Consider the following 15,554-nt stretch of genomic DNA (forward strand, 5'->3'; position numbering starts at 1 on the left):
TCCAGATAAACTACATCCACAGCCCTTCCCAGATGGTGCCTTTGCATGTTCGCATCATGCCAAGAACTGTCACCCCCCACTTACAAGCTGAAGGAAAAAAGAAACACAAGCGATGAGACAGCCATTTCCTCTACTAAAATAGATCCTCCACCTGACCCTACATAACACTTGGTTTAAAATGCCACTCTATCCCTCAGCTGCCTTTAGGAAGCCACAGTCAGGTATTTCATTAATTTCTGTGTTCCCCTGACTTCTGTGACTGCGTGTAGGGCCTACACAGCCATCTTACACAGAACACCACATACGAGGCACATCAAAATGGATTTGGCTCCAGAGCTCCATTTAACTCACCCATATCTTTTTCAATCCACTTGTACATCACTCCTTTTACGTGAACATCTCTAATAGCATCCTAAAGAAAAGGGCAGAGGAAAAAAGTTTCAGTTTTCCATACAGTATTCCTGTTTCCCAGCACGCAAACCCATTGCCACCGTTAAGGATGAATACAGCAATGACACATCCCCTCTTCTTGCTGAATGAACAGAAGCTGCGGGGCTCATCAACATGCCAAAAAGAACATAGTGGCTAGCTCAGCTGATGCAGTACAAACAGAAAAAACTCAGAACTTATCCACGAAAGCACCATTTCCTGCCTGCTCCTGGAAACCTGCACATATTAACACATTTTTGTCAAGGCAATCGAGACTGTGACATTCCAAAAACATTTACTGCCCCAAAACCGTACCGGCCCAGACAGTGGCTGGCTTTTCTTCCTCCCAATGCCTGCGGAAGCTCTGCTGAATGTGACTCAAAGGATGGGAGCATGGCCGAGGTGAACAGCAGCAGAGGTGAGCATCTGTGTTTCCAAAACACTCCCCACAAGCCGAGGAGGGCTGCAGCTCCCCGGCCTCAGATCACCCGTGGGAACAGGCAGAGCAGAAGCTTCCACTAGAAGAGTGACTTATTTTTATTTTTTTCTTACCAAAACAGAGCTGCCCACTTTTCACGAGGGAGGCAAGTATAACCAGATATTGTCAAGGACTTCCAAATATCCTCTATTTACCAGGCCAGGGGCCTGCTGCAACACATTTTTGGACATACCCAACTGAGATTCCTCCCAAGTGTCCATCCAATGAGACATGCCAGATACTCAAAGCCATTTCCAGAGCAGCATCACATTTTGCAGTGTTTGCACATGGAATCACTTGTTTTAACGGCACTATTTTCATCCCCGACAATGTAGACAGGTAAACAAATGCTGCTGTTCCCCAGGACCCTTGAATCCCAGTTACACTACAGGTGCTCCATCAGGAGTTGCCCTTTCAGACTGGATTCCCACCCTCACCACTGACATTGCTACACTGACACTTGCACACACCACCAGTCACCTGGTCTCGTGGCAGCGCTGGTGAAACCTGCTCATCACCCCAGAAATCACTTGCTTCAAAGCTGAGTGAGAACCAGAGTTTACAAACTGAGATGAGGGACGATGAAGGAGGAGGCAGCATCTCTTCAAAACAGAGCTTTAGGAGTCTCTTTCCACTATGTGGATTTGAATGGTAAAAAGGCAGAAGTCACACCTCATTCACCAAGAGACTGCCTTATTGGAAAGAAGCAACAAAAAGCAAGAGCACTAACAAAAAAACAACTTTCTCTTGACCAGCACTGGCATGAAAAGCAAGCAACGCTTCAGATTTGTCTCAGAACTACATATGCAGAGCAGAAGGAGATTCCAGTGTGCTCTTTCTCTAAAGCCCTGCCATCCAGAAAGCAAAAGGAAAATAAAAAAGGAAGAGGAAGAACTGTAAAGTTCCTGCAGGTAAAATCTTGGTAGCCTGGGGAGGTGTCAAATAGTGCTCAAAAACTCCTCCAAAGGAAAGCAGGGTAAACTGTACCTCCTTACTCTCAAATCTGTAACAACCAAACTGGTGTGACAGGACTGCTCAGTTTACGTTTCAGCTTCAACCTTTACCATTGCCTCAGGGTCTGCCCTTTTGACACAGTGCAGTGTCTCTAGCACTCTGCCTGCTCCTAAACACACAGCACTACAGTCAGGATTATAACTAAAAATTACAGAACAGGTCAGGTTTAGACATATCCTAACTCACTGTGAGCCTGTGTTGTAACTCAGTGACCCCTCAGACTCCTCAGGAACAACCACATCCTTCACCAAAGGATGTGAAGACAAAATGACAGGATTAGTACTCAGGAGTTTTGGGCCCTGAGCACACCGTCTGCCCTGTATTGGGTATGTATTAGGCTATGGCAACCACCCACCTGCTCACAAGATTTCAATTAGGAGTAAATCCATTTTGACCTCAAAAGAAGGCCAAGAAGACACTCCTGACAAAAAACCTCAGGATTCAGCTGTATCCCCTCTTCCTATTTTCCCCACCCCAAGAGTGAAAATAACTACAACAACTAACACCCTAGAAACACATTAAGGTCTTGCAGGAAACTGCCTGGCATGGTCTTATCAAGCCCTGACACAAGGACAGAACGTAAGCTGTAATCCTTGGCTGTAGCAGAGCTGACAGGGTGGATCCTTATCACAAAAGCAGCAGCACAGATGTGGCTTTTCCCTCACAAGAAGACTGAGCAGTGTACGTATAAGGCTGCCACCAGCGGATGAGCATAAGATTCCACAAGGTACAAATAAAAAAACCCCACTCCATGAAAAAAAGGCATGCAATAAGGTTTGGGTACCAGGGGAGGTGCATCATCTGTCAACAAAAAAACTTGCCTGCAGGTTTAACTAAGAAGTCAAACAGTATCCCTTAACAATGCTGCTCATGCCTCACAGCCCTTTCAAATGCCAGAAGGGCAGAGTTAGCACCCTGGAGTCACTGGCTCTTGAAAGCTACAGTCACCCACTGGAAAACACCCCAAAAGGATCAGGCTACTCTGTACCTGCAAAGGAGAGGGGTGGATTCTCAGAGCAGGTGTTTCACAGCAATTGCTGTATAAAACAAACTGTTTGGTACATGGCCAGACCAAGCCTCTTTGAAAAATGAGATATTAACAGGAAAACACAGAGCTTAAAAGCCTGCAGAATCAGAAAACATTTACACAAATCTGTGATATATTTACCACGGAAGTGCCTTCGACCTAACCAGCCTAGGTGCTCCTGCAAGAGATAATGTACAGCAACACCAGCTCTGTAGTGCAGAGAGAAACCTAACATGTTCTGAAACACAGCTCTGAATATTCCCTAGTAATGCTTTAATGTGAAGGTGCAAAACACTGTCATGTTAGGCTACTCACTAACAGCCCCTTAGGTCTGGGTACTGCAGAGCTCACCAGTGCTAACAAGAGAGCTCACAACTCTGATGTGGTATGAGCTATGGGACAGTTGACGTTTTCCTTACCGATATGTCCTTGTAAAGATGCACTTGGTCAAACTCAATGCCATGAGTTATGAAGTAATCAATGACTGAAGAGAGCAGCGTCATTTCAGGAAGAGAAAAAATGTCCATAAACTGCTTAAGTGATGGACCCTGGAAAGCAAAAACAAAATGAAGGAGACACATTAAACAAAAAATACTCACCAAAAGAAAAAAAAAAAGGCAGCAAATGCAGCAAACAAACTGCATCACCCAGCACTGTCTGGAAGACGTTGCAGGCTAACAAAAAGAAAAACATGCGGAATGTCCAGGCACTCAGCAAGTAGACCCCTCTTCTCAACCAAAATACTAACCTAATGCATTAGCACTTGACAAGAGACGCTTCTCCTTCACCAAAATCACTGAACAAAGCCATCATCATTAACACCATGGGGTGAAGGTGGATGACACAGGGAGTCAGTTCCAGACACTGATTTTTATTTCAACCCCATACTCCACCTGACCTCTTTGCCTTACCACAGGTGCCAACAGACAACACTGCTACAGGAGCAGCTAAGGTCCATGCAAGAGGTGCCCATCTAAAGCAGGCTGTGACACACGGGCACCAAGGCTGCTCTAACCACATTCCAGTGAGGTTTCACACAGCAACGCAAGAATCACTCCAACAAGCCGTCTGTCAATGGCTGCCTGCCCTTAAGTCACTACAGAAAACCTGAAGTGGGCACAAAGAAGAAAAAAACCAAAAAGAAAAGAACTTCAGCCCACCCAGCAGACAAGTGGAAATGGGCAATTAAATCCTGACCAAGGAGTAACTCCCCTTGCATTAGTTAAGGTTGCAGCTCTCCCATACATTTGCTATTTTTATTGCCTATCAATCACAAACCTATCAGCAGGTCAACAGCCAAGTTTGGTTCCAGAGAGGCCATCCAGTACTTGTTTATTCAGTATGTTCCACCTGTGCAGAGGACCATGGCGAGTCTCAATGGTCAGCTGAAGCTGGAACCACTTTTTTCATCTTTCACTGCTGAAGTACCAGATCAGCCAAGGGGACAGTTACTGAGGTCTTGCACAGGAAAAGCAAGTTGGGAACTCTCTCTGAACCCAGTCACCAGAGGTGCCCTGGCAATCCAGTCACACCATGCCTGTGCATGTGAGCTTTGAGCAATGCATGAGTGACAGCCACAAAGTTGCAACTCTCCAGGATAATACTGAACCACATCAGAAGGCATTTATTATACGAAAGACAGGCACGAAAGCAGCATCTGAAAGATCACAGAAGGTACACGTGGTAGAGCTGACAGAGTACACATCTTGCCTAACAAAAAAACCACGTGCCATTGTCATGTCAGGATGTAACAAGTAACACCTCCCATTTAATCTGGTCTCATAAGAGTAGAACAAGAGACTACACTCTTCGCAGCACTATCTAAAGGCAACATTGAGGCAACACAAGTTGGGGCCAAGAAGGAATGATGCAAAAAGGGCAAAGGAATAACAGAATTTTGCCCGAGGTCTATTACCAAAACCTGCTGCGATGAAAAGCTACATCGGTGTGCTGAGAGTTATACAGTTTCCATCCATCCAGCACAGGACAACTTGACCTAGAGCTGATTACCAATACTTGCTGAATTCTTTCAATAGATTTCTGTCCATTTGGATGTGTAGCAGCTAAGGGAACATTTCTCCAACTAGAAAAACCAAAATTTCCTGAAAACGGTCCCCACCTTCTTTTCCTGTTCAAGATTCAGAGAAAGGAGCAAGAGGGACACAGACAGACAGTTCCTCCTGAAATCACTAGGTCTGGGGCTTAGCAGAGCACAGCAGAGCAATGATCTACCCCACCAAGACCTTAAGCATAGAGGAGACAGTTAAATGTTCGATGTTAATGGCAAAGACTTACCTTGTAGGTAGTCAACTCAGATTTCGTTTTTGTGCCTCATGCCATCATCCTACAAGGCAAGTCCAACCTGACCCACTTCCCTTAGTGGCCTCAACTTCCTTACAGCAGACACATTGGCACAAGTCAGGATGAAGACTGGATCACAGCTTTAGAAAGAATGCTACATACGCTTTTTCAACAACACACAAGTTCCCCACCTTTGTTACAGGCCAGCACTAGTCCTGACAGCAAAAGCCACACGAGTAGCATTGCCTAACCGTGGGCCAGATCTGTGTCTTCCTACTGCAGGTGCTGGGATGCCAGTAGCTGTCTACACACTCCTGCCAACAGAGAAACCCTTAAGGGAGAAATTTTACACACTCCAGCTACATCAGTCCCGCTTATGTTACGCCTTGTTGTCTGGATCACTGACCTGACAGACCTATTAGTTTATGGAGTTCACTTCATTATTAGGAGAGGAGATTCGGCTCTTTGCAAAGAATAAGCTGCTATTCCTATTTCTGTGGCTGAATGTTACACCATATATTTCAGGACTAAACTACAAAAGAGTAAAGAACACCTGGTACGTATAAAGCAGCACAGAAAGGCAGCTTGGCATGAGCATCTGGTCCTACAAAAGGCCACGAGTCTAAGCAGATTTCATGCTTACAATTATTTAAAAAGAAAAGTGGAATCATCTTGAGTTTGTTAAGAGTACGGGGAGTTGCATAGAGGGAGTTGCACAGAGGAAGGCTAATCGAGTGCAGTTTACAGACATACCAAATCTGAAAAAGAAACATCCTATTTCAAAGCTGGAAACAACACTAAGCTATAAACAGAGTATGTGCTTATCCAGAAAGCAACCACTCAGATTAATTGTTCCCGAGAGAGAGAGAGAAATCAAAAAGTGACCCTGTTGGAGACTTCACACAGCAGACTCAAAGGGGTACTACCAGAGGAAGCCTGCCCTTCTCCTTCCAGCTTCCCCTAAGGCAACTGAACTAACAAAGGGCAAGAAACAAAGCAGTTCTGGGGGCAAAGGGATGTGAATGGCCCTGGCCTCGCTTGCCTACTGCACCACGACAGGCACTTAAGGAAGAAAAATTGCTTTAACTAGAGGAAGTTAGGAGAAATCAAAGCTCCTATGGACAGACTTTCTGTCCTTTACTGTGACAGCAAGCTTTTCTGCCTGAAAAAAACCCAAACCACCCTAGCACTCATGGATGTCAACCCTATGAGTAATATCCACTGAGTAGGTTTGAAGAGGTGTGGAGGGGGCATCCCTTTCGTGAAGGAAAAAAACCCAGTTTTCCCAAAACTAAAGAGAAAGGCATTGCAAGCACCCTGTTGCTACACACACATACCGTCTCCCACAGAACTCACTGCAAACACTTCCACTGCAGGCTGCCCTGGTAGGTTGGGAGCTAGATTTGGGAAAAAAAACAAGCAAGGAACATTTCCCAAACAGTCTCCAGAGCCATTCAGCTCTAGGCCAATAGCCCTGGTGTTTAGGAAAGCTTTGAAGACAGCTTTCACATGCTAAAATGCTAAATAACCTCTGGGGCAAATTCCCACTAGAACAAAAACACACACTGCAGCTCACTGGGGACTGAGGCTTTTGGAGTCCAAGGGAGGCTGGAGTCATTTACATGCTCAGATAATTCACTCTCTTTCCTAGCTGTTAAGAGAGCTGCTGCATCATAGCAGTAAAGGGTTTACAATACCTTGCCATAGAAGTCACTCATCTGGTACAGGGGGATGTGCTGTGTACCACCGTAGAGTTCGATTACCTCTTCGTCAGGCACTGGTTTGAGCCCTCTAGACATAAAAATGACATAAACAGTTTGTCACTCACCAGTTGGCATAGAGCTACGAACTGCAGAGGAAGAAGACAGGACAAACAGGCTCCTTTCTAAAACTCACACATTTCTCTTGCACAAAAGAGATAACCAGAGACACACAGCTCCATGGTTTCTTAAGATTCACATAAAAGCTTTCCAGAGACATTTTTCAGAAACCTTGTTTGCTCCTTCAAGTTAATTGAGGGGTTTTATCCACATTTCAGCAGAGTTCAGGCAGAGGCCTCCCCCTGCATGCTGTCAGTCTGCTGACAGGACTGCCCCACCAAATCAGCCCAGTGAGCTGACTCTGGCAGCCCTGGGTGACTAGTTTTGGAGAAGTTGCTGCCACGAGGCATATCACCGTTAAATGCAAAGATGTAGGACAAGAGCTTTCTGAAAATGGGGTTTCCTTCCGGTTCAGTCTTCCTAAGCAAGATGGTCTTTGCTAAGACCATTCAACAGATTGCTGGTTTTCCCCAAAACCACTGTGATCACGGACATGTCTATGAGCTGTACTGTTCGTGAACATGAGGTTATCTGACTGCTGATTTTGCCTCTTGCACAGCTTTTGATGGCTGTTTACTCACACAGTCCACAAACTTCCCTTTCTCCTTTCCTATTCAATCCTGGTACAGATCCGAGAAGTTACACTTGCCAGTTGTGCTCAAAAGCACAGGACAGTTTAGGAAAACGACACTCCAAGAGGGATTGTTACAGATGGATAATAAGGAAAAAAAAGTTTAAACACATTTTAGCTAAAAATCTCTTTATGAAGTTGAAGTAAAATATAGGGCAGTACCAGCACCTCCTTTCCACCCCCCAAAAGCCAGCACTCAAAGAAGCCAATTCTCTCCGATTATGAAACTCTTCTTAATATTCTTAGAGTGTTTACTGTAACTGAAGCTTAACAGCAAAAGGGCAGAGTTCAAGGAAAAAAACAACACTGGCTTCCATGCTCAGGAAACACAACACAGATTTACAGGATCTTTGCTACCGTTATCTGTGAATTACTCCTTCTTACACACCAACCCCACTCCACATTGAAGCAAGGTTTTCTCCCAGTCTCCAGTCTCACAAGTTTTTGGAGAAAGTTTGTCCTGCACTGTTTCCACCGGGTATTCCAAACCACACCCAGCTCTGCTTGGAGAGCAACAGAAATGAAGTAAAAATAGGACAACCTAGGCCTAAAACTGAGCCCAGATTCTGATGCATTATTGCTTTACTGACATGTCTGCACTGCTTTAAGATTTTATTTGCAAATCCAGAGCACTCTCCTGGTAGCTTTGTGACAAGGCACAGCAGGCCACTGCTGGAGAAGACAGGGAGTCCTTTCCTAGTTGCGCTGTTTGCTCACAGACATTAACCCAGGTGTTACCAAAATATCAGCTCAGTAACTTTCTAAGACCAGTTTGTAGGAGTTAGAAAACAAGACATTCTTTAATTCGGCGCTGGGAGCACACATGTATCATTTCATAAATTGAATGCTCAAAGTATTAGCGGTTGCCAGCAGCTTATATGTGCCTCACACATACATATTGATGACATAAAAAGTTTACATATGTATTACATTTCCAGTAAAAGGTTTCCATATACACTACATTTCCCGTAACACGCTCCATTAGCACGTGGAGTGGTCTTCCAGTGGTCTGAGGAACAGTCACTTAAGCTGTGCAGCCTTTCAGGCTCCTGTGCACCTGTTTTCACAAAGCCTGACTCCTCAAGTTGGTCTGAGCAGGGTGATTCAGTAACTTCTTATCTGTGCCTCCATCCCGCAAGGCAGAGCCAGTGAAGTGGGCCTCACACAGACTAAAATCCTGTTATCCTTATGCAGCTTCTTCCTAGCTAAAGTTAGTCAATATATGAGTATAAGAGTATAAGAGTATTTCTTGCACTATCCCGTCTATCAGGTTACACATGCATATTGCAGCTGCAACTCAGGCGTCACGCAGAGTACGTGACCAGATGTGCTATTAACCATTACAAAACGCTCCAGGCCTTGCCACCCACACTTGGCTCAAAATGCTTGAGAAAACAAAGTCTCCCTTCAATGGTGTGCTAGGTAAGCATTAGAAGCGAGTGCAAACAGGGTAAGTCAGACAAGCCTGTGTTCTGTTCAAAAAAACCCCATATGCCATGAACATACACCCAGATTTAGTAATCCAACTTTGCATATATGGGCATGTAGAAAATAATTTGCACGACTGACAGACCTATATGCTGTCCCCAGCTGGACATAATGGAAAGCATCGATCTTCATCAGAAGACTCTGTGATAAGGGATATTTACTGTTAGAACGGAGTAAGTTTACACTGAAACCTTATTTACATTTCAAGTTCCACACAAATGACATTTAGAAAATAAAATTCAGTATAAACATCTCACATCTATGTACTTTAAGTTGCACTTACTCTTCAGTCACTTCTACACACACTCGCACATACTGTGACCTTCTACTGGCCTCTCTGGCAAAATACCATCTTTCTATCAGCCACAGTATCACTGTCTGTCACACTCCAAAGTGTGTGGACAGGGATGCAGATGAAAACTGGAGAGAACAATGTTTCTGTGACTCAAGACAGTCTCTCCTTATCTCCCTTCCAAAAGCACGCACATTCCAAAGGAGCTCTGTGTGCACAAGAGATCTATTTCTCCTCACATTTGTCTTAAGCAGAACTAAGTGGGCAAGTTTTTGTTTATAGTGCAGCTGTGCCGAGTCATTTTCTTCACACAGGAGCTGTCCCCTCCTCCCCTTCTACCACTCCCCAACAGACACTTAAGCAAAGATGCTCATGATCACACCAGGCCGGTAACACTAGAGCTTTATTTGCATTTTTTTGTACCAGACTCTCCTGTTCATGAGTCACCCCTTCTCCTCCATCCATCATTCTGAAGCTGTAATACAAGTTCTCTGGCAATGGGAAGCGGCCTCACACTAAACCACATTGCTCTGAATTCGAATAAGGACACAGCATCAAACTATCTGTGCTGTTTCTACCACAGTGCAAGGAAATTGATCCCACAGAGCATTTGCAGCCTTCAGGCACCTTCTTTTATCACGATGCCGTATCGGTGCAGTTTGTTACACCGTGGGCAGATGTTCCCCTAGCTTGTGAGGAGTACAGGCAAACTTGATGAAAGATTTGCTTAGACAGGCACCACCCAGTTTTTCGTGTGTTTTGCAAACTCTGATCCTGAGGAAAGAGAGTTCTTGCTTTCTACTCACTCAAAAGGCACTTAGCTTGGCTAGGCTAGTCACCTCTGTTTCTGATATATCAGCCAGAGATTTAAACAGAGAAAGAAACTTCAATTTGTCACTACCTCTTACTTTGTAAATTCAGAGGCATGAGCAGTCTGCTGCCATGCTGTCACTGCCATTAGGACAGCACACACACTCCAGCCTCCATTGCCTGCTTCCCCGAATTAACTCAAAGCTCAAAATAAGAAAAACTACTACAGTAAAGCAACTTCCTCTGCTGTGCTCCCACCTGACTGGAGCAGCCAGTCAGCAGACAACGCTGGGCATCAGGCTTTCAGAGAATCCAAAGCTCTGAAAAGGATTAAAGCTAATGCTTGCACTTTGCTTGCCGGTGCTCCTAAGAAGCATGCATCTCAAGTAGCTTGGATCTTTTTCTAGGCACTCCTATTATTCGGGGTAAGGGGTGGGGAAGGCATTCTCCTGACAAGTAATTTCTATTATTAGAGTACAACATAACGCCTAATGGACTGAGGTTTGTTGCTAAATTTCCTGAAAGACAGAAATGATTACACAAGCAAGCTGCGTTTTCTATTAATTAGCTTGTGGAATTAACTGACTTAAAACGGCAAGGCTGTTTACCAGAAGTCTTTGCTAGAATGTCCCATTCCACTAGAGGCTATGCAAACACCAAAGATACCTTTCCCTTAGAAGGTTTATAAGAACCCATGCTATGAAAAGCACAGCCCCCAAGACTCACTGATCATTTGGTGATCGATGTTATTGCAAGCAACGACAGTAAAGTATTTCCACTAAAAACATAATGCAATGGAAAGCAAAGCCCAGGAGACTGAACACTGTACAGCTTACCTTTTGTACATCATAGTGAAGTCCACGTATGGCAAACCCAGGGATGTAGTCGTACTTCCCAAGCCCTTCTGGATACTAAGACGACACACAGTGACATCGTTAGAGGCAGAAGCATTGAGTTATCAACAAAACTATTTCACCTGTTGAGCTGGCTTAGTCCTATTAGGACTCTCAGGTGAGGCATACACTGACCAAGAACAGGTGCACTTCATTTTGCCCCTTCAAACAAAGAAAGTAGATGAATGGAGAAAGACATAAAGGATCAGGATCCCCAAAACTAGTTTTTCTCATGTAAGGGACACCAGTGAAAATATAACAGATTCACTCAGGCAGTGAGGACATTTCCAGTAAGCCCCATTCAATGCATATATTTGGCAAAGCATTGGCACTGCAGAACCCCTCTAAAAAGAAAGACATGATGAGAAGAAAATGCATAGACCAGTCACTACTGCAAACATGGACATGCTATACAGCATCACCCATACTGACTCGCACACATCAAGTCCTGTATATCTTCAGTGTTGGCCCACGGTTCACGTTTATCCTCCACACGTACCTCGAACTACCAATTCTGTAGGGATTATTTCCACAGTTAAGTAAAACAGACCAGACCTTTCTAGACTAAGGCTCCTGCTCCATATTCATAAAACCTCAGAGATGTAAAGTGTGGTAAATTGACTCAAAGGAAATTATTTCCATGAAAAGACAAAACTTTCTGCAAAGATTGTGAAACTTGAAATTTATCTCAATAAAACAAGTAATGGACACATGCAAAATGCCGCACTTTGCAAGCATATCTGGGGCATCACAAAGACAGCAGTAAGCTTAATTGAGTGGAAATTCACACATCATTACCTTGAATTGTTCTATTAGGATGTCTCTGGCAGTGTTGAAAATCATAGAGTGTAGTAAATTAGAATACTGTGCTAATGTGTAATCGTAGTCAAAGCCATATATCTCAACATCTCCCAGGCTGATCTCATTGTTAGCGTAGATAGCGGCTGGGTTGAGGAGATTGCAGACTCCTGGTGGAAGGAGATCTAAGAGAAGGTAAAGGGGAGAGGTTAGAGAAACTGAGAGGATCACTGAAATTTCAACTTCTTGTTCTGGACCTGACAGCAGCTGGAAGTACCACACAGCAGGAGCAAAGGAGTACAGTGGTCAGAGGTGGCTGCCGTTGACCCACTGAAATAACCTTCCCCGGGAAAAAACATACTGTGAAACCTCTGGCTGTGTCTGCGGATGATGTTAACCACTTTCACAGTAAGACTGACCTTTTGTGTCGGGAAGCCACAAAACAATGTCCTCTGGTCTCTGGCCTTTATGAAGCAAAGCAGGCTTGAGATTTTTGAAGTGTCAAATTTCTAGCTCAGAGCAGCTGCATTTTCAGCAGGCTTACCAATGTGAAAGGCAGCTGCAATGTATCACCAGAAAAACATGTGCCCCTCACTTAAAACGTGAGCAGGACAAACAGGCTAACTCTCCTCTTTGAGAAATCTAGATTACTTCAAATTAGAAATGTTGAGATTTGCCTTTTGGCATTTTTTGTTTCTCACAGAAGCAGCTAGACTTCACAGAGCAATCCTGTGGGCACCATTAGGGCTTTTTTGAATTATGACTACTATTAACTGGCACAACAAAACAAGGTTTTGTACAAACACCAACAAAATGTAAAAAGAAACACATTAAGCTACGCTCTTGCAGCACGTAATACTGATAGCAACAAGTTATCTGCTTTCCCCCGATAAACAGCTGTGGAAACAGCTCAGCTTTGTAAGTCATTCGTCACTTCAAAACAGGGTTACTACTGTTCCACATGCTTCTGAGTAACATTTTGCTCCCCAGACCACTGGGAAAAGGGGGGTGAAGTGACCTAGCAGCTGAACTACCTGTATATCCCTTTTCAGAGCTAGTTTAGAGAGAGGAGAGCTTTAGCTGCACTAAATGGGAGAGACAGGAACAGACCCTCCCCAGGCGTCCCGCTCCATGAGAGCTGTCCATTGCATGATGAGAGAGCAAGAAAAATAGCTCCCTGTAGGAGGGACACAGCCGAGTCACATCCACACTGGGGGACAGAGAGGGGAAGGAGACACTTCCCCCCTCCTCAAAGATGGGTAATTTTCTCTTTGAATGATAGCAAAAGCGCAGACGTTTTCCAGATCCTATGCAGCATCAGTGGGTAAGATTTTTTTCCCTTCCTACCTTAACTTTTGGCTTTTAGCAAGAACCCCTGTGCCAGTTCTTTAGTGCTTCCTTGCTATAAACCCAAGTCTCATCTGAATCTAGAACAAAAAATACGTTATTAGAAAGAGACATCAGCCATTCCCAATAAAGACTCTGTCTGGAATGATTACAGGATTTAGGTAAAAGTCCACAGTACATTTGTGAGCACTGATCCAAAGAGGTGACCAAAGCAGCAGGGTTCAGATGTATCATAACATTTATTGTTCAGGGGAGACACGCATTACAAAACATAAACATCTCTCTCTCCTAATTCACTTGCCTTTGACCTTCAAATGCATTTAACCAGGTCAACCAGAGAGGAATTACTAGAAAAGCAAGCAGTATTTTAAGGCAGGAGGGCTGATTCACTGGCCACACAACAGAGACAAGAGCTCTTTCAGTGACTCTGCTGGTGGCAAAGTTCCTGGAAGAGGCTGAAGAAAGCAGATGCAATCAGAGTGCTTTCCACTGGGATTTTAAGAGATGAGAAATGTAACTAGGATTCAGATGATCACATCTTTTGTCCTCTAATCAGAAATGCTCTATGCACCGTAAATAAACAGAGCTCCACTTCCTGTCCTCACCTCCAGATAAACTGTGGAAAGATTTTTTCTAAGCATACTTTGGGATTTGTGAGGTGTTCTTTTTCTTCCTCACAAGGAAAATTACCTAACAGTGCAATCACATCACAGTGCAAATAGGCAGTGCTTTCCTCTTCTAATAAAAGCATTCTTTTTCTTTAATTTTTATTTGTTATTACAAATGCACCCCATTTGCTGCTACCGTATCACCACAGAGATGTCAAGCTCTTCCACATCCACCATTTACTAACAGATTTATGACAACACATTTTGATAGTCTCAGTTCAGTGCAAAATTCCACTGCCTGAATCCCATCTCCTCATTCACAGGAGACGTGACACCCATCGAGACTCAACACCAAATGCCAGACACAACGTTTGCAAAAATACAACCAGGAAAAGCTAAGGCAGCGGTACGATTTTGTAACAAGGAAAGGGCAGCATGAGATTCACCGAGTGCATGGAGCGAGTCTTATTTGTGATCAAAAGCATAAGCAGTAACTGTGCCACAGTATGATTTAGGAAGTATATTTAGACCCACTGGATGAAGTCATGCTCCTCCTTGCCAGCCTCAGGCATGCAGAACTTCACTGCTGTTCACCAACAGCCTCCTGCCCAGATCGTTTTACCCCACTCAGACATTTTGTCACTAACTCACACAACATGTTCACTTTTACCTCATAACAGCTGAAAAATATGCATACACTAACCAAAACACTTTATCACCATTGCTTCACACAATGTGTTCCCTACCTCCCAGAGCACCTCACATCATAGAACTGCTTGGCTTAGAAAAGACCTTTAAGATCATCGAGTCCAACTGCTAACCTAGCACTGCCAAGTCCACCACTAAGCTCATGCCACATCTACATGTCTTTTAAATACCTCCAGGGATGGTGACTCCATCCAGTTCCAGCATTTAACAAGCCTTTTGGTGAAGAATTTTTTCCTAATATCCAACCTAATCCTCCCCTGGCAATTTCCTCTTGTCCTATCGCTTGCCACTTGGGAGAAGAGCCCAACACTCACCTTGCTACAACCTCCTTTCAGGTAGCTGTGGAGAGCAATAACATCTCCCTTGAGCCTCCTCTTCTCCAGGCTAAAAAATCCCAGCTTCCTCCTCCTCAGGCTTGTTTTCCAGACCCTTCACCAGCTTCATTGCCTTTCTCTGGGCACGCTTCAGCACCTCAATGTCTTTCTTGTAGTGAGGCCCAAAACTGAACACAGTATTCAAGATGTGGTCACACTAGTGCTAAATACAGGGGCACAATCACCTCCCTACTCCTGCTGGTCACATCATTTCTGATCCAAGCCAGGATGCTGTTGGCCTCCTTGGCCACCTGGGCACACTGCTGGCTCACGTTCAGCTGGCTGTCGACCAACACCCCCAGGTCCTTTTCTGCTGCCAGACAGCTTCCCAGCCACTCGTCCCCAAGCCTGTAGCAGCATTGCACGGGATTGCTGTGACCCAACTGCAGGACCTCCCACATGGCCTTGCTGAACCTCATACAATTGGCCTGGGCCCTAGAGTCTGGCTTGGCCCTGAAGTCCATGTCCATTCCAGAGGCTGGGTTTCGGGAGTTGGTTGCTTGTAGAGTGAGGGTGGTGTTGGTGCAGTCCTTCTA

The 15,554-nt window shown here is 44.5% G+C and overlaps 1 protein-coding gene across 1 annotated transcript in view; it reads right to left on the reverse strand.

Annotated features, from left to right (window-relative positions):
• Window positions 1–351: 351 nt before the first annotated feature.
• LOC104546346 (5'-nucleotidase domain-containing protein 2-like) overlaps window positions 352–15,554 on the reverse strand; it is a gene marked incomplete at its 3' end in the record, with an annotated part of 20,719 nt that continues 5,516 nt past the window's right edge. Inside the window, exons 2-7 of the mRNA XM_010191713.1 lie at window positions 11,982–12,166; window positions 11,127–11,201; window positions 9,274–9,329; window positions 6,947–7,040; window positions 3,368–3,496; window positions 352–412 (exon numbers count right to left, since the gene is read on the reverse strand). Coding sequence (XP_010190015.1) covers window positions 352–412; window positions 3,368–3,496; window positions 6,947–7,040; window positions 9,274–9,329; window positions 11,127–11,201; window positions 11,982–12,166 — 600 coding nt within the window. The remainder of the gene's footprint in view (window positions 413–3,367; window positions 3,497–6,946; window positions 7,041–9,273; window positions 9,330–11,126; window positions 11,202–11,981; window positions 12,167–15,554) is intronic.

The sequence above is a fragment of the Mesitornis unicolor genome, unplaced genomic scaffold, assembly GCF_000695765.1.
Source record: "Mesitornis unicolor isolate BGI_N332 unplaced genomic scaffold, ASM69576v1 scaffold2929, whole genome shotgun sequence".
Classification (NCBI taxonomy): domain Eukaryota; kingdom Metazoa; phylum Chordata; class Aves; order Mesitornithiformes; family Mesitornithidae; genus Mesitornis; species Mesitornis unicolor.